The 27,248-nt window shown below is 47.7% G+C and overlaps 1 protein-coding gene and 1 long non-coding RNA gene across 3 annotated transcripts in view; one reads left to right on the top strand and one right to left on the bottom strand.

Moving 5' to 3' along the window:
• Positions 1 to 826: 826 nt before the first annotated feature.
• On the bottom strand, positions 827 to 11,504 carry LOC133255692 (uncharacterized). The gene is made up of 2 exons (XR_009739013.1): positions 10,664 to 11,504; positions 827 to 8,202 (listed from the first exon to the last, which is right to left on the bottom strand). It is a non-coding gene; the product is annotated as an uncharacterized LOC133255692 (long non-coding RNA).
• Positions 8,196 to 27,248, top strand: part of ANP32A (acidic nuclear phosphoprotein 32 family member A) — a 38,682-nt gene continuing 19,629 nt past the window's right edge. The window contains exon 1 of one of the 2 annotated variants that reach the window (XM_061430192.1): positions 8,196 to 8,278. In XM_061430192.1, the coding sequence (XP_061286176.1) occupies positions 8,225 to 8,278 (54 nt within the window). In that variant the 5' untranslated portion in view covers positions 8,196 to 8,224. Of the gene's footprint in view, positions 8,279 to 11,503; positions 11,653 to 27,248 lie in introns of those variants that run through there. The other variant, XM_061430194.1, reaches the window with a different exon arrangement.

Raw genomic sequence — 27,248 nt, 5'->3', positions numbered from 1 at the left:
AAGGGGACGACAGAAGATGAGATGGCTGGATGGCATCACTGACTCAATGGACGTGAGTGTGAGTGAACTCCGGGGGTTGGTGGTGGACAGGGAGGCCTGGTGTGCTGCGATTCATGGGGTCGCAAAGAGTCGGACACAACTGAGCGACTGAACTGAACTGAACTGATGGTCCATACGGTTATAAACAGTCAGACACAACTGAGCAACTTCCACTCACTCAAAGCAGTCAGAGGCTAACAGGGAAGATCATTTTAGTTGTGGCAATGTTCTGTGGACGATCCTGTAGGAAACTTGAAAAATGTCCCTTGGGCAACTGAAATGTCAGTCTGGAGCTTGGAAGAGAGGTCATTTCTTGATGAAAGAATATATTTATTTTATACCTACTGTGAGCTAAGCGCTGAATTTGGGGGGAAAAGATATATTTGCGTGTCAATTATACAGACTCCCTTACAATGATCTTTTCTTCATTAAGTACTTGTTTCTTTATACAGTCATCCTTGGAGATTCACGGGGGATGGGTTCTACGAACCACTGCAGATACCAAAATCTGAGGATGCTTGCGTTCCAGTGTTGGCCTCTGAAGCTTTCCCTCTGCATCCATGGATTCAACCAATCTTGGTTGTGTTCTACTGCCTTTATTTTTTTTAATCTGCATGTTAGTGGACCTACACAGTTCAAACTCATATTGTTCAAGAGTCAACAATATAGCTATTTTATTTCTCTTTTATGGTACTTTAGAAGCTCTAATTCAAAGATATATCACAAATACAATAATAAATATCTAAAATTTACAACTAATCTACAAAATTATAAATGAATCAAAAACTAAGACTGAAAAAAAGTTTTATTAGTGTATTGGTTAGCCGAGGCTTCAGTAACAAATAAACAAACGTGTAACAGCACAGTACCATAAAGTCTCTCACTTGGTCACACTCTGTCTCTTGATGAGCAAGTGAATAGGTTGGTAGAATGGCTCTCCAAGGAGACCCAGGCAGATGAGAGGTTCCACCTGCATGAACAACACATGGCTTCTAAAGTCACTCTGTCACTTCCATCTCAGTCAGCATGCATTCAACATTTCATCCCTCAAAGTGGCAAACATGGCTTCTACTCACACTCTACTGGCTAGAACTCAGATACATGGCTCAATCTAACACGGGCAGCTGGGAGGCACAGTCAAGCTTTATGTCCAGGAAGAAGAGAAAATGGATTTGGCTGAATAATTAGATGTCTGCCACGGTTTGTATTATTAATAAATTGTCTGAGAAAGAGTTAGATTCTAATAAGTGAAGCACTTGATCATGAAGAGCATTTAGTCTGTCAATAAATAGAATCTTGAGCACTGCATCTCTGGAGAGAAGTTACTGCCATTTATAAGGAATGTCTATTCATGTAACAGTTAAACCATGCTTTATATTTGTAAAAATAAAACAGTTGAATTCCTATAAGATTGTGCAGAGTCCTTGCCAGGGTATCATTTGCTTTTTCCAGCTGAAAAGCAATCTAAGCTAAGTGACCTGAGATGATGGGGGGCAAGAGGAAAAAGGACAGCATCCCAAGATTAATATGTTTTCTATAAGCAGATCCTTTCCGACCTTCCTTTTTGTTCCCAGGAACGTGGGCCTCTTTGATGTGTTTGTGGTTTTTGCATTTCTTTTACCATCAGCATTTTTTCTTCAAAATTGTCCTTAAAGAGACTGTATCCTATTGTGAACCCTTACTTAGCCTGTGACCATTTGCCTATTTCAAATAAATTTTTACTACAAATCTCATACTGATCAGCTTAGTTCTGCACCTGAGCCTGAATATACGTTCACAGTAGATACAAATCCATCAGCAGTAAAAACATCACTACTCATGATCTTGTATCACCTGATATCCAGAGATCTCTGCATTTATTCATGACGTATGACTTGTAGATTACTTCTACCCTTAGCATAGCCCTTAGGACTAAATTCTGTGTGACTTAAAATCAATTATCTCTACTGCAGATCCTTCTTCTCAAAGTCTTAGTTATTACCAGCTCAGCTTTGTTAAGTATTTCGTTGACATCACATTGTTTCTTGTGGCCTCAGGTTTGGAAAGGGAAGCATTTGAAAGAAAATTAGAGCTCAGCTATTAGCTCTGTTTTAGGTTGGTCCTAGATATGTAATGCAATCTTGTCTTGGTTTCTTTGGGTTGCTTTAACAAAATACCACAGGTTGGATGGTTTATAAATTAAAAGGAATGTACTTCTCTTTAACAGTTCTGGAGGCTAGGAGTACAAGGTCAGGTGCCAGCATGGTTGGGTGAAGGCTATCTTCCAGGTTGCAGACTTCTCACTATGGGGCCTCTTTATAATAAGGGCACAAATCTCAATCATGAGGGCTTATGATTTAGTCACCTCCTGTGAGAGGAGGCCCCACCTCTTAAGACCAACACTTTGGGGATTAGGATTTCAACATATGAATTGTAGGGGAAGGTGCACAAACATTCAGACCATTGCAAGTCTCTTCCTAGTAAATAGTAGTGAGCAGGGGAGGAGCTCAAATAAAGCTAATTTGGATCTTTAGGAAACCTTCACAGTATTATTTAATCAAAACATTTCAGTGGATTTTGCTTTTGGTCATCTAGCATCAGAATACTCTTTGGGCAGGATTCTTAAATAGATAGGAAGCGGCACTATAGAAGCTACAGGGGGCAGATAATCTTTTCCTCTGATAGCCGGGGCCTCTGCAAACAGTCCTGCCCAGGGCTTTGGACCTTGAAGGTGTGACACAAAAATGAAGGCTTGTGAAAAATCATTCACAGCAGTGGAGGGGTGTAGAGTCCACACGCTAGAGCTGACTTCTGAGGTATGGGGGTCCTCTGAAGACTATACCTTAGAGTACCACATTAAATGCTCCAGATCACTCAGCTTTACTGCTCTTTTCCTCTACCTTGGTCTTTGGTTATGAGATATAAGAAATTGCCTACTGCTTGTTCAGTCAGGGAAAGTTTCTATTGTCTGCACTAAGAATTCCTACTAGCACAAACATCCCTAAAATCTGCTATATTTCCTATTAAAATAATGTTTTGTTCTTGCAAAAATACTTATCAACTGAAAACCTTAGGAATTATATAGACAGGAACAAAAACCAGTGTAACCGCAACACCCACAAAGAACCTCTGTAAAAAGTTTTAAACATGTTCTGGTGCATACTCTCCTAGACTTTTCCCCTGGATATGTGAACATATTCTGTTTATTTAGCTATTATAAAAAAATGCTGCCATACCGTGATCAACATGGGTGTTATTTACCTGCTATTCTGCCTCATCTATAATACTGCTTCTCCCCATGAACATGAATATAGACATCAGGAGTTGGTCCAGCCTTGTGAAAAGTATTTGTCACACTTAGGCAAGTTGCCTTTGAATAAACATATGTAGAAGTGACATAATTCTCCTACACAAGAAGGCATACAAAATGATTTCAGACGACAGGGTTCCTCTGCTGGGTAAAAATCCTCATATGACTCTTGGTGAGGTCAAGTGATATGTAATTTTTACATTCAAGTTGTTACAATTCAGAATTTCAGAATAAGTTCAGGTCCTAATGTTTCCATGAAATAATTTTAAAATTACTAATTTCTTGGAGTGCATTATATTGATCTCTAAGAAGAATTATAGAATATACATTTTTAAATAATTTCTTTTATATACAAATAACTGCCATTACAAAGTAGGTAAGCTGAGAGGACAACTTTACCAGGTAGGCTTAAACTTATAGACTATTTGCAGAGAGTAAATATATTAAAAGTTCTTAAGAAAGTCTGTTCTCTTCCTCTTCCCTCTTAATAGACTTCAGTACTCTTCTTCAAAGAGATAACTTCAACCCCAGATAGATTAAGATGAATTAGTAGATTCTAAATGCATTTTTATTTTTTCAACCTCTGTTGCCCTCAGCCTTGTTCTCTGGCTCTTCATTCCGTTATTTGCCTTTAAGGCTTTTTTTTTTTTTTTTCCATTTCTTTTCTCATGGCATTGCTGTTGTTGTTTACAGTAAGTCCAGGCTGACTCTTTGCTACCCCATAGGCTGTAGCCCACCAGGCTCCTCTGTCCATGGGATTCTCTAGGCCATTCCCTTCTCCAGGGATCTGCCCAACCCAGGGATCGAACCCAGGTCTCCTCCATTGGCAGGCAGATTCTTTACCTCTAAGCCACAGGGAAGCCCTTTTATAGCCATATTTAATACTAAAATGTTTATAATATTAAATGTTTATAATACTAAAATATTTAACACTAAAATGCTATGGTTTTCTTCCCAGTGAATGGTAAACAAACTTTCCTTATTGCTACTCCCAAACTACCTTTAATAAGTATATTAAAGAAACAGACTCAAAATTTCTAGTGAGTTCCTAACAAGTATATAGGTGATAGTTCTTTTTTCTTAAACTACCTTTAAGCTGCTTTTGTGATTTTTTACTATTTTAAAATCACATATAATGACTATTCTCATTATATATTGCATAATGACAGTGCTTTTTCTCCATAACCAACACAATGATAAGGTGTCAATAATAAAATTCAATAATTCTGAAATTCAGTAATTTGAATGATAAAATCATCCAATGCTTTATTAAGCAAAAGAATTAAGAATGTTTTAACTTTTTAGATCCTGAACCTCAACATGCCTTTGCTATTCAAATCAAAATGCAGTAGCCTTCACATTTGTTACCATGAATTTCAAAAGAATAATTTACATTTCTAAAAAAAAAGGAAAAAAATAATCTGCATTTGTAAAAGCTATTTATATAGAAAGACAAAAGAGAACATAACTAAGCTGGAGCCTTTCCATATCATTGTCCTTTGGGGTCCAGGCAGCGAAACCATGATGTAGGTGAAAAAGTACTATGGCCAGGTTCCAGTGTATGTGATGCAGGCTGAAGAGCAAGAAGCTCAACTGTGAATACCTTAACTTGACTCCTAAAAGGATGCTAACCAGAGGGTCTCCATTTTTAGAGGCCAGGCAAGTGTAAATGAGTTAAAATGGCAGCAGCATCAACGTGGGTTACTTATAAAACAGTACTTTTCAAAATGTATTGAGAGACTAAGGACACCCATTGCTCATACCTCTTAGAGAATAAGATTGCTCATTTGTTGGGAATGGTTCTTGAAGGAAAATATTCTTCCTGTTCTGGAAGGCAGGAAGGTATCTTTCCTTACTTGAAGGCCATCTTTCTCCCTAGGGGCTCAAACTTTTGAATTGTATCTCATTTATTCTTCTCAATGTGAATCAAATCCAGTTCTAGAAGTTACAAACTCTGTATCTTTCATAACCTAACTCCCATTGTAGAATCATTCAAGAGTTAGGAACTCATCTTCTCCAAAATTCAGCCACATTCCTTGATATAGGGCTTCTCTTCTCACTATGCCTGATATTCAGAGCCATTAAGGGAACATTTATTTCCTGTAATATGCAATGAAGTCCAATTTAAGAAACTCTGTAAAACAGGGACTATAAGGGCAGTGGTGGTGGTGTTTTGTTTTGATGTTTGGTTAAGTAGCCTGGGGCAAATGGCTCAGCTTTGGCTGAGCTATATTATTTCTTTTTGGCAACAAAAATAAAAATCACTAAAATTTTCTGAGAAATAAACTACAAACAAATCTATTTGTGAGTGAGAGAAAAATCTCTTCTTTCAAAGTATGTTGGAAGTATTCAATTGGCTAAATACACTTCTTGGATATTTTAACTTCTGTAATGACTGACATCCAGTAAAGCCTTCAATTTTCTAAAACCAGTACAAAAGCTGTTATAAGTTTAATATTTTGAGTAGTAATCAAGTCACGACTTTTTCAATTCTGATTTGGTCCTGTACATTCTTTTTAACAGAGGTTTGGGCTCCCAAGTCATCCTCTCCAGTCTTCCTATGTTAAATTGAGCTATTTGTTTCAGTTCAGCAGAGCTGGATGGTGGGTAGCTCTGCATTTGATTGGTTGACTTTTAAAGGATTACTTCTCTGGAAAGATACTGTCTCATATCACATTGCTAGTGGTGTGGACTTAGCTGCAGTTAAAATTTTAAATTGAAGATGAGCATTTACCACCAGAGAGAACAAACTTCAGGACTCTTGTGTTACACAGATTCTATGTATCATGTCAGCATACTGTGTTTGTGATGAAGAGCGCTGTTTTCAAGCAACCTTAAATACCATATCCAGAAATAACAACTGACTCTGGCAAAGAGAAGTAATTTGGGGTCCCTCTATGTTTTATAATGAAACCAATATATTTTAAAACGATAAATTCCAACTACACAAATTGATGTCAATAAGATTAACAAAACTGATGACTGACATCTGCTAACACAAGTAAAACACCCCATAATACTTATACCCAGATGAAATAAAACAATGGCTTCCCAGTTTTATTTTGCATCTCCCAGTTACTCAAAAAGTAAATATGACCCCTTTTCAAATTTCACTTAATATTTTACCTGAAAGAACTTACTGAGTAAAATGCTTAGTTGCAGGATTTCACATTTGCAATCCATCAGGTTACAATTTCAAAGTTACAGTTTCTTCCCCAGTGTAGGCATTCACTATGTGCCTTTTACATTGTCACTTTTTATTTCCTCCTAAATTTTATATATTCAAGAATATAACTGTATAAGTTACGTAAAAATATTTCAGACTTGCAACATACATACATATTGGTTTATCTATCCCTTGAACCCATGTCTCTGAAAAATAAATACAATGTATCCAAAAGAACTACCTTCGAGCACATGAGGAAGAGTGTAGACGTGTAGAAATAAAAGAATCGAAAAATACTTGTGTGGGGATGTATTTGTCCTGTTGACAGCAGTCCCTATTATCTATTAACAGACATAGGCAGCCAACTTAGTACACAATAAATGTTCTAGAACTGGCCACAATAAGTTGGTAACCAGGTGGGAATTAAGGCTTTAAGATCTCTTACAACTGTGATTCAGAAACCCCAAAGCAAGCAAACCGTAAAACCTGGAGAAAGTGCTCCAAATAGAGCCTCTTTGGCAGTCCAAATTGAACCAAATGACTCAGGTGGACAATTAAAAACTGTGCGCCGTTTTCTTTCACTAGGTCAATAAAGCCCATAAATAATGTTTGGTCCAGAAAACCAGACTTACTAGCACCTTCCTTTTCCATTTTTAAAATATTCAAAATATTCAGCATCAATTCTTGGTCCATGGTCTTTACTCATTTATTGACTAAACAAGACTGCCGGTGCCTCTAGATCACTCCTTCCAAGCTGACCTTATATGACAACAAACTGAAATGCCCCTTTAAGTAGAGGATCTAGACCGCGAGTTAAGTCACCCAAAGGTGGACGCATCTTATTTACTTATGTATTCAAGGGGCTGCGATGGTCACGGCTGGACTACGACGAGGAGGGAGGGGAAAGGTCGCGCGGATTGTGAGCCGCAGACCCGGAGTGGGAACCCGCGGAGGAGATGGGGGGCAGCAGCCTCGCTCCGCTAGCTTGGCCCTCTGGACCCAGAAAATGACCAGCCCCTCCCCCAACTGCACCCTTGATCCCTCCCCCCTTTTTCCAGGCCTTTCATCGGCCCGCCCGCCGAGCAGTTCGCGGCCCCCAGACCTCTCGCCGCCTGCCTCTTTCCACAGCCCAGTCGTGCGGCGCGGACAGACCCGGGGCGAAGCCTACGGCCCGGCGAGGACCCCTACCCCCGGCCCCTCCGGCCGCACCCCTCCCTTTGGTGTAACGCACCTGCGGCCCCGCCCCCGGCCAAAAGCTGAGGCGGCGGCGGGCTGGCGAGGCCGGGCGGCTCGGCCCTCCAGGCACAGTCGCCTTCCCTTCCCCCGCCATTCCGCCCACCCCCCTCGCTCAGCCACCGAGCTGCCGCCGCGCTCCTCAGCCGCCCCGAAATCTAAAGGGGTCCGTCTCCGGCACCACAACCAAATGGCTGAGCCTCCCTGGCCGGCTGCGCAGCCCGCCCATTGGTCCCTTCCCCCCCCGCCTCCACCACCATTCGCTGTTGCCCAGAGACCGGCGGCGGCGATTGGCTAACGCTGCTGCCACTCATTCGCGAGGCCGCCGATCCCGCCTCCACGGTGATCAGGTTAGTGTGCGCCGCGGGTGCTGGGGGCTCGAGAACCGAGCGGAGCTGGTTGAGCCTTCAAAGTCCTAAAACGCGCGGCCGTGGGTTCGGGGTTTATTGATTGAATTCCGCCGGCGCGGGAGCCTCTGCAGAGAGAGAGCGCGAGAGATGGACATGGACAAACGGATTCATTTAGAGCTGCGGAACAGGACGCCCTCTGATGTGAGCATTTGCCAAAAATATCTCTGTCGGTCCATTCTCCTACTTTGTGTGTGTGCGCGTTAGGGGGAGGCACTTTTTTTTTGAGGGGGGGCGCCCGGGAGATGTGGGTTTGGGGGTCGGACTGCAAATGAATTGCAAGGTTGGGGGGTTGCAATGCCATCCAAGCATGTTCCGGCTGCCGCCGCCGCTGCCCTTGGTGTGTGACTACCTGTGCGTGTGCTCCCGCGTGTGCGAATGTGGGTGCGAGAGTGTGCGTGCGAGTGTGCACCCATCGGGGGCCAGCGGGCGCACGCGTTTGGGTCGGAGAGAATGAGGCAAAATAACCCTCTGAGCTCTCTGCTCCCGTGACTCCGTCTGGGGGAAAGATTAACGAGGGAGGAGGAGGAGAGGGGCTGCCTCCTGGATTTAACAACAAAAAAAGGGGGGTTTTATATTTTATAAATGAATCCCCCCTTCCGCCCCCCTCCCGCGCCTTCCCCCTCCCTTTCTCTCTCTCTCTCTCGCACACACACAATAAGTTTTGGGCTTCGCGAGTCCGGTTTAGTTTCTGATAAATGTGGGCCGAGGCCCCTGGGGAGAGCGCGTGGGGAGGGGGCTGCAGCGGAGTTGGGAATGGCTCGAGTTTAAAGTGCGTCTTCATTTCTTTGCAGTGATGAGGCGAGAGACGGGGGAGCCATATTTGTAACTTTGTAGTGTTCGTGAACGCGCCCTTTCTCTCCCTCCCTCCCTTTCTCTGCCTCCCTTCCTCTCCTCCTCTGTCTCCCTCACTCTTTCCACCCCACCTTCGGGCCAGATGCTGATGTTTCTTCCTTTCCTTCCGAAGGGAGGATAAATGGAAAGAAGGGGGGGAGGGATTTTCGAACGTGCAAAGGCACAGATAATCCCCGCGCCTCCCCACCTCGCGCGATCGCTACTGCAAGTTACCCAAAGGCTACGTCCCGGTCCCCCCTCGCCTCTGCTCCTTCCGGCCTCCCTAAGATGCCAGCCTTTGAGCCCTGACGCCCTCCGGCCTCGACCCGCGGCCCGTCTTTCTCTAGGGTGGGCTCCTTGGCAGCCATTCGGCGCCCGATTAATAAATGGGCCCGGGAAACTTTGTCAGGACGCGAGCTGCCCAGAGCTGGTGCCCGTGGTGGGTATTGGCTGGGTCCAGATTTCTGCGGGCATAGCAGACACGCAGCTCGGGGATGGGAGTTTGCCTTCCCGTCGCCGTTATTGATTGGGCAGCAGCGGGAGTACAGCCGGAGGAAACTTACACGGATGGGAACTGGGAGGCTCGGGCGAAAGCTCACCCCCAAGGAAGGGAAAGGTGACAGTGGGTTACTCGGACGCCCGTTTTTATTTCTGTCTCCCTCTCGCTTTCAAACACTGTTTTATGTGAGTTGGTGGCTCAGCGGAGGAGACCCCGGGTCTGGGGCGGAGACGCTGGCTGACTCCTCTGGTGGCCCCTCTGGGACCAGCGGAGCGCGGGCGGGTGGACACCCTCACCCCAGCCCCGGTGGCCAGGGTTCCACAGAGTTGGGAGTTTGGGGAGCACTGTGCGCTGACCTGTCGCCCCTCCAACCCGTTAAAACCCGAATCCCTGGCGGAGGCAGGCCTTGCTTCCTCTTTTCTCTAGTTCCTCCCCCAAACCTGAGTGAGACTTTTGAAAACAAGATCCTTTTTGTGCCCCCCCCCCCCCCCCCATCATAACGCAGCTGTGGACTGTAGACGTGCAGTGCCTTATGGCGCGCAGGGCGGGGAGGGGGTGGCGGAGGGAGGGGAGGGGTTGCCCGCCGGAGGACGCTGGAGTTTCCGCGAACAATTTGCCGGCGGTTTGCGTTTCTCTGGCCAGTTTCGTCCCAGCTTGGACCCCGAGCCAGAGGATTGGGGGGCTGGGTGTGGTGATGGGGGAGGGGGCCGGAGCCGCGGGCTTCCCGCGTACTTTCCGGAAGCCCCCCGTGCGGAGGGGGAAGGGCGCCAAGTAGGGGGCCGGGGTCGCGGTGGGAGGGTGTGGAGGCGCGGTTCGGGCGGCCAACCCTACCCCCCGCTGCTGGCCAACTGGGAGCGAGATCGAAAGCGGGTCGAACCGGCTCTTTAAACTTCCCGAGAGTGTGCTGGGGGAGGGGAACGCGCCGCGCCGATCTGGGAGCGATTTCTCACGCTTCGCCCCCTCGCCTCCGAGCCTCCCGGCCCACTCGCCTGCCCCCTGCCTTGAGGCGGGGTGGGGTGGACGGGGCACTTTCTGTCCGTTTGGGGAGGAGGGAGAGAAAGCTAGCTAATGAGGGACAAAAGGGGTGGGGGAGGAGGGGCTCGGTTTTTTAAACGTTCTTAAAATAAATAGCTCCCGGAGAGCGCCCCCTGCACCCCTCCCCGCCCTGCTCCCCCCGGGACCCCCATCACACCCACCTTGGGAGCCTCTCCCAACTCTGATCCGGGGGCTGGTAGCCACGCCGCGACGCCGAAATAGGACGAGCAGCCATGTTTCCCGGGTCTCGCGCGGCCCGCCCCGCCCCTCCCCCATGGCGCGGCCGGCGCCGAGCGCGGGGCTCCGAATGCGGGCGCCGGGCTCCATGCGGCGCGGGGCGCGGGCCGGCGGCCGGGCGACGGGGCGGCCGGGCCTCGTGCGCGCGAGCCGGGCCGCGGGCGCGCCGGGCTGGCCCTCGGGCGGGCCTTTTGGCTTCCCGAACTGGTTTGGAGCTCGAGGTGTTTTCTTATTATTGTATTTTTAACGGCCAGGCCCGCCGGAGACCGAACCCGAAGGGTGCCGAGGCGTTACTGGGGGCCAGGGGCGGCCGCCAGGGCCCTGCACGCCTGTGGCAGGACTGCCGGGCGCCGGGCTGCCATTTTGTCACCGTGGCTGTTGTCGCTGTGGGGTGGGAGGGGTGGGGGGGGGGGGGCGCAGACTTGCGCCATCGCCCCGACGGCCCCGGACGTGGAAGCAGCAAGGGGAACGGGCTCCGGGGACCCCGAGTTGTGCTCTGGGCCCCGATGTGCGGGGGGGGGGGTCCCCCTCCCGTTGCCAACGGCTTGAGGCTCTTCTGGAGCGTCGCGGCGGCAGTTGCTGTGGGAGGGCGACGATCCTCCCTGGGAGTGCTCCCCCCACCCCCCAGCGAGCTCCCTGCCTCCCCCGCCCCCCTTCTCTCCAGTATTTCGTCCTTCCTCCGGCAGGCGTTTTAGAGGTAGTTGAGTGTGGCCCTAAAGACGAACGGCGGAACTGATAGGAGGGTAGGGGGAGAAATTAAATACGAGGTTTCTTTGGAGGGTTGGGGGGGGCGGGCGGCGATGCGGACGCGACTCTAGCGGCCCTGACTGGAGCCAAGGACAGCAGCCGCTTACCCGGGAGGGACGAGTTGATGCGTTGGGGAAACGCCCTCGGGGCTGGGCTCTCCGGGAAGGTAGGTCGCGCTCCGTGTTTCAGGTGGGTGTTGCAGCAGCCCTGCTGGCTGCTAGGGGAGGCCCTCTCACTCTTCCTCGGCTTCTCCCCCTTTTATTTTTGCCCGCGGGAGGGCGGCTACAGTAGTAAATGTAATCCTAAACCGAGAAGAGTAGGGAATGAGGCTTGGTTTTTTAAAAGTCAATGTTATCTTTTTCCGACTGCCTGTCTTTGGCTGTTGACTGCGGAGCCAGGCAAGTCATTCGCGTCGCCAGCATCTCTCTGAGACTTTTTAAAGCTGATATCCATGCTGGTTAAGCACCTCACTGGTTAAACTCTGGTACACGTCTGCATGGAGACTAGCTTTCATGGCAGTGGCCGGCCAAGGCTGCCCAGGAAGCCAGGTTTAACTTTGACCTTTGGAATACATCGCATGATGTTTTCCAGACTGACTTACTGCCTAATTGGGTTCAAGTAGCCTGATATTAACTCCAGTTTGTGCAAGCCTACCAGGGATCCAGGAGCAGAAAATTGAGCATGAGTTCTGTATGGTCATGGTCAGTTATGTTTTGTTACTGGATTGTTGCTGCTGATGGCAGTTTTGAGCCTAAGGCTTCACGGAGGAGGTGGGTAGTAGAACCACACAGGCCTGAGTTTAAATTCCTCCTGCCACAGAAGTAAGATAAATTTACCTGCCCCTGTGATCGCAGGCAGGTTAACTTAACCTGCCTCTTTGATTCTTGGTTTCCTCACCTGTAAAATGGGAATAATCCTATTTAATAAGTCAGTGACAAAACTGGCCTGATCTGGCCCTCAGGTGCTTAGTATGTGATAGTTTTATTTCTCAGATATTGGGGTACAATGAGGTACAACTTTGTGCTTCTATAGAGTTTACAGAACAAAAATAATAACTAATGCTTGTATAGCACCCATGTATACCTGTTACAGTTCTGAGTGGATAACACAAATCAATTAATCTAGTCCCCACAGCAGCATTGTGAGGCAGGTACTATTATTATCCTTATATAAACATAGGAAATCAAGGCACAAAGATGTTACCACAGCCAAACTTCAAACTCCATCCCTCATCTCTACTGCCTCCCCTGAAGCACCCTTACTTGTAAGGTACAGTGAGGAAAAGCTTTTTCTTCCCTGGTTTTGAAATGGTGCTACCCTAATGTGAAAGTTTGAAGACTGGACAGCTTCTTAGTTGAAAATACCGAGGTGGGTGGGCAGGATCAGAGGCTCTCTGGATTTTCATGGGGATGGGGTGGGGAGGGGAGGGGAGGAGTCAAACATCTACTTCCCTAGATTGGGTTAGCACATCACATCTGGTTAGGCTGAAAGAAATCTGGGCTTTTAGGTGTTGGGGGACACATTTTGAGTAAGAGGATAAGCAGGAGCCAGTCAGGCAGTGGTGTGTTGGGGATCGTGCATGTAATGTGTTACCCACTTTTATTAGTCTCCTTCTGCAGACACAAAGCTAAACAGAACTGGCATGTCCTTGGTTTCCAAGACCTAGTTTACCAATAACACTTCTTGGATCATCTCACTTAATCCTCCAACAACTCCTTAAGGGTAAGCCAAGGAGGGTGACATCCTCTCCTGGGAGGGTGAATCATTCAGATTGGAAGAGAAAGTAAAACAGCTGGTACATAGCAGAATTGGGTTCTCCTACCGTAAAACCAGAGATCCTTTAGTTAGACAGGAAGAACTTTGAATATTATTTAACTGTTGAGACCCATCACCAGAATCATCTGGGGAGCATGTAGAATGCAGATTCCTGGCCCCACCTCTAGACTGTGATTTAAGCACATGCATGTATACTCGTGTCTGACTCTTTGGGAGCCTGTGAACTGTAACTTGTCAGGCTCCTCTGTCATAGGATTTTCTAGGCAAGAATACTGGAGTGGGTTGCCGTGCCCTCCAGGGGATCTTCCTAACCCAGGGATTGAACCTGGGTCTCCTGCATTTGTTTAGCATAGGCATTGCCAAGTTTGGGGTGAGCTGCCTGTTTTTGTATTGTGAGCTAAGAATACTTTGTACATGTAAACACTGCAATCAGTTTGATAATGTGGAACACTTTGAATCCCAATTAAGTGAAATGTTATCCCCGCTTCCCCCTTGCAAAAAATTCCACTTGTCTCCTTGGACCTTTATTACCAAAAGAATTGTACTCATTATATATTTTGAATTTTATCAATAAAAGAATTGTGGAAATTTGTTTTCTTTCATTATAAAAAACTGCCTATGTAGTAGTGTCAGTTTTGCTTTAGGTGAAGTTCACTATCTGGCCCCTTACAGAAAAGATTTGGTAATCCCTGGTTTAACAGATTGTTGGTAAGGAACTTTTGATCTGGGTGTTTAAAAATTTTTTTATAATTCATAAGTTTTTAAAGTTTATGTGGGTGGTGCTTTAGGGGTTTTTCCAAGTCCTTTTACATGTGGTGTTGATGTCTAGTAGAAATCGGCCTCGATCCATGAACATCCAAAAGAAGAGAAATCCTACTTGTTGCTGGTGTAAAATTGAGCATCCCTTCTATCCAGAAGTTGTTCAGTGTAACCAACCGAAATTCTTTATCTTGCCTATTCAGGATATTTCAAAAGGCTTTTGCATGTCTTGTAGTTAAATAGTTACTCTTAAGTTTTAGATGTCTTAGAGGTGGAAAGAACTTTGAAGTGCGGTGGTTTGAGTTTTGAGGCCTGGTAGGTACCACAGCTGTGTACCTGGTGGCTGACACTCAGACCCTCAGAGCACAGTTAACTGAAAAGCACAGATAATCCTGGAATATCTAGTTTGGGCCTGCTGCTCTTCCATAGTGCGTGTTGCCTGGGGACGGACCAGCAGCAAAGTGGCTTTGAGTTCCAGAACCCTTCTTTGTACCGGTAGCCTCTTGTGCCTGAGCTGATGAAGGTATGGATAGATTGGCCAGACCTCTGGAGGAGGTGATAAATCTAAGAGTGCAAATCCCAGTCCCCATAACTGTGGCCTGTACTTTAAGGATAGCAGACCCAGTTCCCTCTCTGGGCCGCTGCAGCACCACCAGCCTCTCAAGATGACTTGCTCTGTTGCTGCTGCTGCTAAGGCGCTTCAGTCGTTCCGACTCTGTGTATGCCGTTCCGACTCTGTGTATGCCGACACCATAGACGGCAGCCCACCAGGCTCCGCAGTCCCCGGGATTCTCCAGGCAAGAATACTGGAATGGGTTGCCATTTCCTTCTCCCTGCACTGGACTTATACAGCCCTTCAGGCATGTGATTGAGCTCTGGAAGCTGGTCATCCAGAGTTTTATTTCATATTAATTTTATCACATTGAAGTAAAAAAACCTCAGGACTGTTGGGTATCCTTTATGGACATTGTATAGGACGTTCATCAGATGTGTCCTTTCCACATGCCTGCCCTCTACTCTACTGCATCACTTAGGAAAATGGCAGAGAGCTTGTTGCTGAGCGGTCAGGAACCCTGGTTGAATGATTTTGACCCAGTTGTTTAGTCTGCGTTCTGACTTGGTGAAGAGAAGGCCCATTACTCTTGGTATCCAGACAGGGTCCTCCCTTTGAGATATTCACTGCCATGCCCTCGCTGGCAACACACACATTTTGATCTGTCCGCCCTCTATTCTAGCTAGTACTCTAGTCTCCTGGAAAGTACCGTCCCCTGGTACCCCATCACACTGCCTTCCTCCCACAAGCAAGTAAAGAAATAGTGACCTGAGTCTGAATCTTATATTACACATATTGAAATATATGACAGATGATTAATACCCAGCAGTGATGTTTTCATTAAAGAAATGGAGTCTGCCAGAGATGGAGAATTGTGAAGGCATCTGCTATTCCAAACTTCTCATTTAATAAAATGGGTTGAAGGTAGATGAGCAAAGTGGCCCTGGGCCCCTTTCCCAGACATGGAAGCAGCCTGCACAGAACCAGTTGTCCTGACGACATTTGTTACGGTGAAGCCTGTGAAGTCAGACAAGATGTGTCTGTTCACCAGCACTGGGCCCCATCCAGTGTCTATTGGCCACACCCTGCGACCTTTGTCTTTTCACGCAAATTTATTTTGTTTTGACTCGGCAGATGCCCTGGTGCAACCATCTGTTGCTTTCTTTACCGAAACTTTTTCTTCCGCAGCAGATTTAAGAGATCAGTTTACTTACCCCACTATGACTCTAATGTGGATTAAAGTCTGGGCTGTTTTTCCCAGAGAAATTTGCCTTTGGAGATTCCGGTTTGGTGAGGAAATTACCAGAGAACTATTAGAGACTTGGGTGCTGTTCTCAGCTTTCTTAACTAACTTGAACAAGTTGTCTTCTTTGGGCCTCTGTTTTCTCCACTCTAAAATGGGAATTTCAATTGAGATCAGTGATTTTCAAGCTTTTCATTCATATAGTAAGAAATGTTTTATAGTATATGTGTACATATACAGGCTATCTAAAAAGCTGACAATATACTCCTTTACTATGGATAAAACACTTCTCTATTCATTCAAAAAAAAGTGCTGGCTTTAACCTGTAAATTGATTTCATTACTTGTTAATGTTTGAAAGACAGTTAAAGATGAATATTAAGTTTCCTTCACACATATTTTGTGGTTTGATTTTGGGGGAAGGTAGTGGGAATGCCATTTGGAGCTTTGTGAAACCTGTCCACCAAGAGTCAGTAGTGATTTCCTCCGCTTTTAAGCCAGCTCATCTTGGGTCCCATGTTCTAGAGCTGCTCTCCTTAACTCGTTCCCAACCCTCACCTTCTCCCAGCATTATGGAGTCACTATCCTAAATTGACTCAGTGGTAAAGAACCCACCTGCCAATGCAGGAGACATGGGTTTCATCTCTGGGTCAGGAAGATCCCCTAGAGAAGGAAATGGCTACCCGCTCCAGAATTCTTGCCTGGGAGATTCCATGTGAGGAGCCTGGCTAGCTACAGTCCATGGGGTCACAAAAAGTCGGAAACAACTGAGTGACTAGACAACAACAGTCGTAAGTTCCTGCCTGGATGGATGCCTTCCAAGTGTCCTGAATGTGCCAACGACCCTCTGCCAAGTGTGTTCCTCCACCCCATTCTCTCTGCCTTACCTGCTGCTGCCCTCCACCATACCTCAGTGTGCAGCACTGGGTGCCTGGGGGCTCGAACATTTCCAGGGTTGGGGGGTGCACTTGGCCCCTGCTCTCCCCAAGACTGCAGCCCCCACTTCACAGTACCTTCCCTGTCTGTCTCTGTAAAATGATGATGTAATAGCACCTACCACCCAGTCTGGCACACAGTAAGCACGCAGTAAGTGTTAGATGTCATTGTTGTTATGGTCTGTTCTGCTGAAACACCACAGTTGGCCTTCACTTTTTTAAAAAAGCTTACATTATCAACAGACATGTCAAAGAGTAACATTTGTTTCAATGGGAAAAAAGGTTTTCAAACTTGCCAGAAGTTGTTTTTCCCCACAAGCAGTTCAACAGTGAATGTGTTGTTTCTCTGTGTAGTTACAGCATCTACATGTCAAGAACAGCCCCAGCACTGAATTCCAAGTAGTTTCAACTTGCCCTTTTCCTGGACACGCCTGGTCACTACCTCCAGCAACTGTTTCAGACTCTCCTCCTCAAACTGCCCACCGACCCTCCACTCTCTGCCTCCCAGCCAGCAGAGATGTCTACTTTCCTCTCACAGAAAAAGTGGAAACCTCCAGATGTCCCAAGAAATTTCTAGACCAAACCTGTGCCCAGCTCAGCTGTCCTTTGGGTCTTACCTGGGCCTGCCCTTCAGTTACCTTTTTCCTCCTGGGTGCCTAGCTACTCCTTTGGATCCTTCTCAAGCTTGGGATGTTTCTCCCATCTTAGACAGCAAACATCCTGTGATCTTATGTCTCCCTCTTGCTACTGGCCATCTCTCTTCCCGTTGACATTGAAACTTCCTGAATGGTCTCTCCCTTCTCCCACCTCTCTCACACCTCAGCCTCCTCAGTCTGGTTGGCTTTCTAAACAGCCCCCCCCCAATTCCGGAAGCCTTCACTGTCATCTTTTTCTATGTTCTTCAGCAGCAGTGTTCCCACCCTTGACCTTCAGGAGGTGTGTTCCCCGTTACCTCTCCCTTTCTCCAGTGTCTCTCCTATAGCCTTGGCCGCTCCTCGGTTGCTGGGGCCCTTTCACTCTCCTCTGCAGACGTGAGGTGCTGGACCCGGTCAGGCCCAGGCCCTGAGCGCTCTCCTGTTTTGTGTTCCCTGTCCTTACTTGCTCTTCCTCACTGACAGCTACAGGCGCTTTGTCCTTCTGGGGTCTGATGTTTACTGTTAACACCTCTGATCAACCTCTTGGCTGAGCTCAGGATGCACCTAACGTCTCCCTCCAAGTGCCCCTACCGCACCCCACACTCAGAATGTCCAATGGGCACCCATGACCTCTGCAGCCTCCTCCATTCCCCCACATGCACACATGTGATCTTTATATCCATCACAGATCCTGTCGATTCAAAATAGCACTCTCTACTGCTTGCCAGCAGATTGCCCCTGCACACAGCCCTCTTGAAGGCAGGCTTCAAATTTGTCAGAATGATCTTAGCAAAATGCAGCAGTAATCATGTCACCCTGTACTTAACAGCACACCGTTCTCTTTAGGATAAAGCCCAAAAGCTTTAGTAAGACCTGTGAGGGTCCTGTGTGGTCTGCCTCTTGCTCTCATCTTTTTCCTCACCCCGCCCTCCCCTCTCCCCTTTGCGCTGCACTGGCCCCACTTGCCACCATTTATGCCCTCAAACCTACTCATGGGAACTGCCATCGTCACTTCCTTAGCATCTAATCATCTCTCCCACCCTCCTCAGCTGTCGGTCTCGTTCTTTTGTTCTAAAACTCTTACAGAAATTGCCTTCAAAGAGCTTCAGTTTGTAATTAGGCATTCCTGCATGTGAGTGTTCGAAATAGCATCTCTGTCCCCTGTAGCCGGTAGACTGCATGATTGAAGGGGCCTGTTTGGGCTCAACACTGCTCTTGGCACGTGTCGGGCATTGTAGAAGTATTGGCTGGGAGAAGAAGCCACACTGCTTGGAAGATCTTGTCATTTTCCTCACCCGCAGTCTGTGAGTCACGCACGGAGCCACTGGAACAAAGCATCTGAAGCATCACCAGCTTTAGTGTCCTCGGTTTTTCTTGGGTCACTGTGAGCTCCTGCCTCTCGACGGCTGATTCACACTTTCTCAGCCCAGGGGTCCTCACATTTTTGGGTTTTATATCCTGTGTCTGTAAAATCTGAACCTGAGTCCCGGCCCCGGTATGTCTACCTTTTAGTTAGGAATTATTCACATACACTGGACTTCCCCGGTGGCTCAGCGGTAAAGAGTCCACCTGCAGTGCAGGAGATGCAAGTTTAATCCCTGGGTCTGAAAGGTCCCCTGGAGAAGGAAATGGCAACCCACTTGAGTATTCTTCTCTGGAGAACTCCGTGGACAGAGGAGCCTTGTGGGCTGCAGTCCATAGGGTTGCAAAGAGTCAGATATCACTAAAGTGACTGAGCACACATTCACTATACTACCTATAAATATGTACATTGTAAAACACCAAAAAATTAAAAGGTTAAGTTAAAAAATATTAATAGCCCAAGTGCCCCAGTGGAATGTCTGAGGATGGTCCACTTAGGAGGCCACTCCTCCAATCAATTGCTTACTTTAATTTTGGTTACCAAGGTTCACACCATACAAGAATGCATGTGTGTTGTGTGCTCAGGGATCCATTGCTACATGTAAACTGGGTTCTGCCTGGTCAGACCGTGTACACAGACCCATCCAGGCTCCCTCTGGTCTTCCTTGGTTCAGTAAAGCTGACCCCTGGGCTGCTCCTGCAGATGCTTAGAAAAGCCCGCAAGTGTCTGAGGTAAGAGGATTTTATCAGCCATAGATTTCAGTCGGTCAGTGCAGGGGAAGGAGGCTTTCTCTTACCTACCTGCAGGCTGGAAATAAGTCAAAGACAGAATCTGTGCAGGCAGGAAGAGCAGGCTTGGAGGACCGAGGGAAGCATGAAGGAGAGAGGTCTGCTGGTGTTCCTGTGTGTTTCTGGGGAACACTTCAGTAGGGTTGGGTGGGACTCTACAGTCAGACGTGCCCTGAAGGTCTACATCGGTGGATTCTAATACCTTTTGCAGAACATGCAAGAGATGCCTGAGAGAGAGGGCTGGTGGGGAGCGCAACTCTTACAGTAAATTTAAAGGGATTACTTGTAGATTTCTTTTGGGGCATGCATCCTGGGGAGAGACTCAACCAGCTTCCACCTGAGCTACTGTCTCATCCACAGGTGTAAATGGTGTGGCTGTGGAGGGGAGGATGAGGGGAGCCCACTGGCATAGTCTGTGCCCACAGCATCCAGAATGATGCAGGGGCAGAGTTGGGAGGTGTATGTAACACAGCACATTAGGCAGGAGGAAAGGTGTGTGGTTGGTAAGGCTGATTTCAACCCCAGCTGTGTATCAGAACCACCAGGGGAGCATTTTGAGAAATTCCCAGAGTCTATCCCATTACAGAATCAGTCTCTGAGGGTGGTGCCCAGTCTGTGTATTTTTAGAATCCTCTAAAGGGGCTTTGAAACAGGGTTGGGAGCTACCACATTGAGGCAGGGTGTGGAACTTCACAGCAGGTGGGAAGAGATAAACTAAGTGGTTGAAAGAGAGAGAAAAATGGAGCACGGAAAACAGGAACTAGGAAAGAGGGTGAAGGATTTAAGCTACTGGGGTGTTGGTACCTAGTCCTTGGCCTGCTAACCTTACCCCCGCTCCCAGGTCCCACACTTAGCCACCCACCATGGCCACACAAAGCTCACATGTGCCCACATTCCTGCTCATCACACTTGAGAGTTTTCATTTACTTGTACTCTTGAGGCTGCTGAGTGCTAAGTGGAATTTATTGTGCAAGGCTGGACTTGGCCCATCCTTGATCTCCAGGGACTAAGGCCAGTGGGCATTTTGTAAAGAGAGAGCCAGAGGGCCAAGCAGTCAGATCCTCTGAGCCATGCGGGGATTGCTGAGCCCGGTGGCTGGAGGATCAGTAGCAGGTCACCTTTTTGAGCCTCAGTTGCCTCATCTGTAAATGGGACTAACATTTCTTCCCAGGGGCTGTTGTCAGGACTGAAAGAAATAAGGTTTATGCCAGGTGTGTATTGTGGGCAGCCCCTAAAGGTTCTAACCAGCCTGGGCTTGATTGAGCTGTTGGAACGAGGTGGGGCCAGCCCCCCTTGCTTGGTGTCTGAGCTTATGTGTGGTGGGAGTACTTGGGAGTGCTATCTTTGCCTGCCTCAGAAGGAGGCCTTACTTGGAGCTGCTCAGGCAGTGGGCAAGGGCAGGAGGGGCCCTAGGCAAGGGACCAAGCCCCAGTTTCTTGTTGAGGTGGGGCTGGAGTGACATCCCCTGCTCCAGGCTCCCCCTTGCCATCTCGGGATTGGGGTTAGCACTCTACTCGGAGTGCTGTGTGTCAGCAGCCCCTCCCGCCTCTCACCTTCCACCCTGGCTGTAGACCTCTGGGTCTGCCCCTCTCAGGCCTTCATCTTTTCATTCAGACAGCTCCTGAGAAGTCTCCTCCAGGAAGTCTTTCCTGCACTGGAAGCAGGGGAGGAAACTGTGTCCGTCCCAAGTGCTGTCGAGATGTGCAAGTCCCCAGGATTTCTAGGTCACGCAGCCGTGGCTGGCTCTCCACTGAGTCTGGGATCGCCTCCTTGGGGTGCGCATGGTGGCCCTTGTCTCTGGACTGGTCAGTGTCTTTTTGGTCACCCTGTTGGAGGGCCACACTGAGGGTCTGCAGAGCCCAGCACAGCTCCCCTGCAGCTGGTGCATCGGGAAGGCGCTGTGATGATGTCATGGCCTCCAGCCTCCTGCCTGGCAGCTGGTGGGAGGATCTGTCTGTTCTGGCACAGGGGCCTGTTCCACATGGAGGGCCAGGAACAGGCCATCGCAGTCACCGGGGCGTTCCTTGCCCTGCTGCACGTCTCCCCTTCCCTGTGGAGATTCGGGTGTACCCTGGTGCCCAGGGAGAGTGGGCAGGCGTGGACTTGAGTGGAGCTCCTCCTCTGTCTGGGAGGCCTGATTCTTCAGCCTCTGCAGAGGCTGGCCTGCTGCCATAATGAGTGGTTCTCCTCTGAGCCCCCATCTAGTTTGCGGCTCTGTTGCAGACACGCCTTTGTGTGTCTTGGAGAAGAGCGCTGGTGTGTCTGTACATTGAGCTGTGGTCTAGGAGCCTGGGGAGGCTTCTCGGGTAGGACCCTCCAGGGTTGCAGTGTTGCGGGGAAAGCAGCCAGTCCAGGAGCAGAAGTGGCATTCTGGCTTCTTAAAACCAAGGGAGTACTTGGTTCAGAGCAGACAGTTGGCCTCTGTAGCGCTCGGCAATCTCCTCTCAGTTCCCGTGGCCAGTGTGGTCATTGTCAGGAGTGGCCACCCAGGAGAGTTGGATGTGGAAGTGAAAAAGCACCTCTGAGCCTGACCCGTGGCCTAAAACTCCTGTGGGATCTGGATCCTGGTTTAAGGTGTCCACTGTGCTGGAAATCAGACTTGTATTGGGCACATGGCTTGCTAGCCCCTGGAGGCTCATTGTGGCCACAGATCTCTGATGATGAGCAGCGCTGGCTGGCTAGTCCCTGTTAGCCAGAGTTGTGAGAGAGAAATCTGCAGATGGAAAACACTGCAGGGTCATTCATTCTCACTTACAGTATTGATGGCATGCCTACCGTGTGCTGGGTTCTGTCCTGAGCATTCTGGATACAGCAGTGAACAGGAGAAGGACGTTATCTGGGCTGCCCACGTCGGGCCTCTATTCCATAGAGGGAGACCATCAATAAGCCGGTCAGAGGTGTGACTGCTCGTGTGACAGGTTCCATGGAGACAGATAAAGCTGTATTAAAGGAGAGAAGTAATCCAGGAAGGCTTCCTTGAGGAGGTGGCATTTGACAGAGACTCATGTAACCTACACTCGGAGAAGGCAATGGCACCCCACTCCAGTACTCTTGCCTGGAGAATCCCATAGGCAGAGGAGCCTGGTAGGCTGCAGTCCATGGGGTTGTTAAGAGTTGAACATGGCTGAGCGACTTCACTTTCACTTTTCACTTTCACTCATTGGAGAAGGAAATGGCACCCCACTCTAGTACTCTTGCCTAGAGAATCCCAGGGATGGTGGAGCCTGGTGGGCTGCCATCTATGGGATCGCACAGAGTCTGACACGACTGAAGCGACTTAGCAGCAGCAGCAGCATGTAACCTACACTAGACTTCTGCCTCCCAGGAGCTGGAACCTTAGAATGTTCCATCTGAAAGTACCTACGAATCATCTTGCTAGAAGCAAGCTGAGACCTAGTGAGGTTAAGATGCCAATTGATGAGCTAATGACATGATATAAAAGAGTGACAACCTTAGGCCTTCCCCCAAGCCAGCTGACCCTTATACTTTGAAAAATTGGTACTTCCAAATCATGTTTGTTAACAGTAGTAGATTTATTTCCTCATTCGTGGCCGGGGTTGGGGGTGGGAAACAGTCAGCCTCCCAGGCACAGGCCCACCACCTGGAACTGGTCTTATTCCTGTCTCGGCAGAGATGTAGCCCTGTTTGGGTAGCCACAAGCTCTCCCTGCCTAGCACACCTTCTCTCCATGCTTCTGAAATAGTTTCTTGAGGGGCCCTATTGCTACTTTTCGGATTCCATCTGGACCTCTCAGGCCCTCCCACTTGATTTGGGGGGCCAGATGCCTTTGGGTGGGAGAAGGAGACCCTGCCAAACCCTCTGATGAAGGGTGGTAAGGCAGGACTCACAGGTCCCGGGGCTTATTTTAGAGAGCGAAACCCACAGTTAGGTCACAAATCCAGCTGTGACCCACCTCTCCCAAGGACCGTGATGAGCTTTAATTGGCTGATAGTTTTCAGCTGGAAGCAGGCGTCTTGCATGAATATGAAAGGAGCTTCTGGTGAAGTAAGACTTCATTAATCAGCCTGTTAGGAGCCTGGCGTCCCAGGATTATGGGGGCTGGATAATTTGATGCCTACTGTTCTGCTTTAAGCTTCCAAATTAAAGGCACTAGATTTTCATCTTTTTTTGCTAAGTATTGAAAGTAGTATCTTTTCTGTGTGTTTTGTTTGCTTTTAATTGTTACGGTGTCTGGTACATAGATACTCATTTATTCTTATTTAATCTGTAAAGAAACACTGCAAAATGAGGTTATTCCCACTTTAGCAGATGAGGAAAGTGAGGCTCAGAAAGCTAGTGAACTAGCTCAAGGTCACATAGTGCTGAGGAGCTGTGCTGGGTGCAAAGCCAGGTTATGGCTTCACAGTAGTGCGTGAAACCTCGCATCTTAACTTTGACCTCTTGCCTCCTCTTAGCTGCTGCTAATATGGAAATACTCTAGACTCCTGACTTCCATTTATTTTTCTGTTATAAAGTCTGCTGCATTTGTTCTCCTAGGAAAGCAAAACAGATGATGCCAGAATTTCTGATTTTTTTAAAAGTGTGTTATTGTGAAAGAGAACACATTTCAGAGTAAACAAAACAAATGTGAGTTTCAGTGGTTTTTCTCCTTTAGATTTTTTTCCCTTTAAATGATTATTTTAAATCACTGTCAGTGAAATCCCAGGAAAATCAACTTTGCACATGCCTATCCTTGCCTTTCTGTGCCAGGGCCTTAACAAAATGTGTGTGGCCACTCTGATGTACTTCAAACAGGAGAGCTTGTGCACACAAATGAGAGCCGTACCCAGGAGATCTCAAACTATGAAAGAGGGTCTGGAAAGTGGGAGAAAGCCAAACCATTTTCCAAGAAAAGTGGGCTAAGACGTAATTAGGGGCTTGAGTGCTGCCTTCTGTAAGGCACGTGTGGTAAACTGCTGGCATGGCAGGGCCGTGTATTTTGCCTAGAACACCTTGCTGTCCTTGCCATCAGCAAGACTCCTCCTGTGACAGGAGTTAGACTTATCCTTTGCTGAGCACCTGCTCCAGGCCTTGCTTCATGTCAGGTACTTGGCAGATACTATGTTTTGATCCTTTAAATGTCCCCTAAGGTGCAGATGTGGCCACCCTGTTACCAGATAGTGAGATAAGCCCACAGAGGTCAGATGGCCTTCAAGGCACACTGAACTTGCTTCTGGGGTCCCTTCTGCCTGTCCATCCACCACTGGACAGTCTGGGGGCAAAAGGGCAGGATACCTTTATCACTGGAGCCTGGTGCAACTGGCAGCATTTGGCAGGTGCTGAGTAGTAGTGCTGAATGGCTGGAGGCAAGATAACTTGTCCACACGGGTACAGTGGTCAGCCCATTAGATTCTGGAACTCCCAAGTCTCCATGACTGCTGCCCTGCAGATCAGAAGTGGGGTCTTGATTCTATCTCATTGGTTAATAAGCTGGATAAGTGCAAAATGACATGTGCCAGCTTATCTATATTGCAACATTACAGCAAAAGGTATATAACACAAACTTCATGGAAAAGGGCAAGGCAAAGGTCAATTTATAATATGTGAATTTGGGATAAAAGAGAGAAAAATAAGATTCTGAATTTGTATATGTGTAAACAAACTCTGGAAGGACACTTAATTGGACAGGATGGAAGGGAGAATGAACTGTGTGTCTTATGTTTTTTGGTTTTGAGACCTTGAGAATGAATGTGTTACTTACTAAAAAAATGAAAAAAGAATGGAAATGACTTCAGCTGTTCTGTGTATCTGGGCTTCTCTCCCCCTCTCTGCATCGAGGCAGTTTGATTAAGGCTTCATCTGGATGGCATGTTGTATATGTTGTGTATCTCTGGTTTTCATGGGCTTTTCCAAGAGCTACTGACCCCATCCTAGTCTGCAGTCCCTTCTTCCGTTGGCGGCCTGGACCTGGATCAGCTCAGGCTGTTGGAGAAAGCCTGGGGTGACACAGAGAGCCAGGAGCCTTCTGCAGAGGAGTCAGACCTGTTCCTGTCCCCATCCTAGGTCTTTATCCTCTGAACACTCTGCCCTGATGTGACTTAGTTGGTTCTTCCCCCAAAGTGAAGGATCTCCGAGAAGAGAGACTGTTCTGAGCATTCTGGCAAAGTGCTACCGTTTAATAGGAAGGAAAAAAATGGCAGAATGTTTTCCCAGGTTATTTTTATGCTTTTCAGTTCAGCAAACATTTATTGCTAGCTAAGTGCAAGGCAGTGTGGGGAAATCAGAGCTACATAACACCTCCTCTCAGCTCCCTGGGGTGCCAAGTTCTGGGTACAAAACTTGCTTGTAAAATTCCTCCCTGTACCCTCCAGGACAGCACAGTTTACCTCATCTGGTCTCACAGAGACCTGTGGGATTTTTAGGGATATTCTTCTCCCCATTTTACAGATGAGGAAATTAAGCCACACAGTTGCGAATGATAAAGCCTGGAACGAAACCACATTTTCTAACTACTTCTTATGCACCCATACACTCATAATCAAACACTTCTGCCATAGGATACTTCCCAGGAGTGTAGCCAAGGCGTGTGTATACCTGGAAACGTTGGGTGAGCACAATCCTAACGCTCTTTTTTTTCCTCTAAGGAAGAGCAAGAGAAACCTCTGGCTTATGGTCAGCTCTTGGGTCTTACTATGGTTCAGACAGTTCTGCCTTCTGCTGCTTGTGAAATCCATCATCCTTCACCAGTTAGGTGTAGAATGTCCACGGGTGTGCACGAGTGCGTGTGACAGTGGCTTTCTTCCCGCCACTTTCCTTCTGTTCCACACATTCTGTTACCACCACCTGTTGTCCTAGCTGTTCCCCAAAAGGGCCAAGCATGCCCCCTGCTCGGGTCTTTTCCCAGGCTGTTCCCTCAGCCCTCTCTTCACTTGGTTTCAAGTCCCCAGGGAAAGCTCAGCTGGGATAGGCCGTCCGTGGTAGACTTTGTAAAGTTCTCTCTCATCACGATTGTGGTTCTTTCTTTTTTCCCCCCTTTGTAGCACTTATTTATGTTGTATATGGACATAAGGGCTTCCCGGGTTGCTCAGTGGTAAAGAATTCACCTGCCAATGCAGGAGATGTGGGTTTGATCCCTAGTCCAGGAAGATCCCCTGGAGAAGGAAATGGCAACCCACTCCAGTATTCTTGCCTGGGAAATCCCATGGACAGAGGAACTTGGAGGGTTGCAGTCCATGGAGTCCCAAAAGAGTCAGACACAACTTAGCGGCTGAGCAACAACGGTGAATATAGACGTATACACACATTGGCTTATTATCTCACTCCCCGCTAGATTGTAAATCCATGTGCTAGGCACCCAGGTTTGGCCACTGCTGTCTGGGCACTGCCTATGACGGGTGCCCAATATCTGACAGATACTCTGTAAATATTGTTGAATGAGTGAATCAGGCCTAAACATTAAGTCATAGCATTTTAAGAGGTGAAAAGACCCGAGGCTCATCTCTTTGCAGAGCTTCGTTACACAGTATTATTAATTCATTTAATAATTGGTTAGTGCTGTGTATGTGTACAGTTCTTTGCAGACAGTCACCGAGCAGCCTCCAGCGTGTACGCGTACAGGGACAGGGGACTCACTCATTTATTTATTTTTTTTTTTTTAGAGCAGCCCTTTCTTTCGTGGGACAGCTGTAAAGATTTAAATACCCTCTTGTGTTTTACATTGGGCTTGAAAACTGCCTGTTTGTAATTCCTGCACACTGATCTTGGCTCTTGA

This window comes from Bos javanicus, chromosome 10 (genome assembly GCF_032452875.1).
Source record: "Bos javanicus breed banteng chromosome 10, ARS-OSU_banteng_1.0, whole genome shotgun sequence".
NCBI lineage: Eukaryota > Metazoa > Chordata > Mammalia > Artiodactyla > Bovidae > Bos > Bos javanicus.
This window is presented reverse-complemented; position numbering and strand designations above follow the sequence as displayed.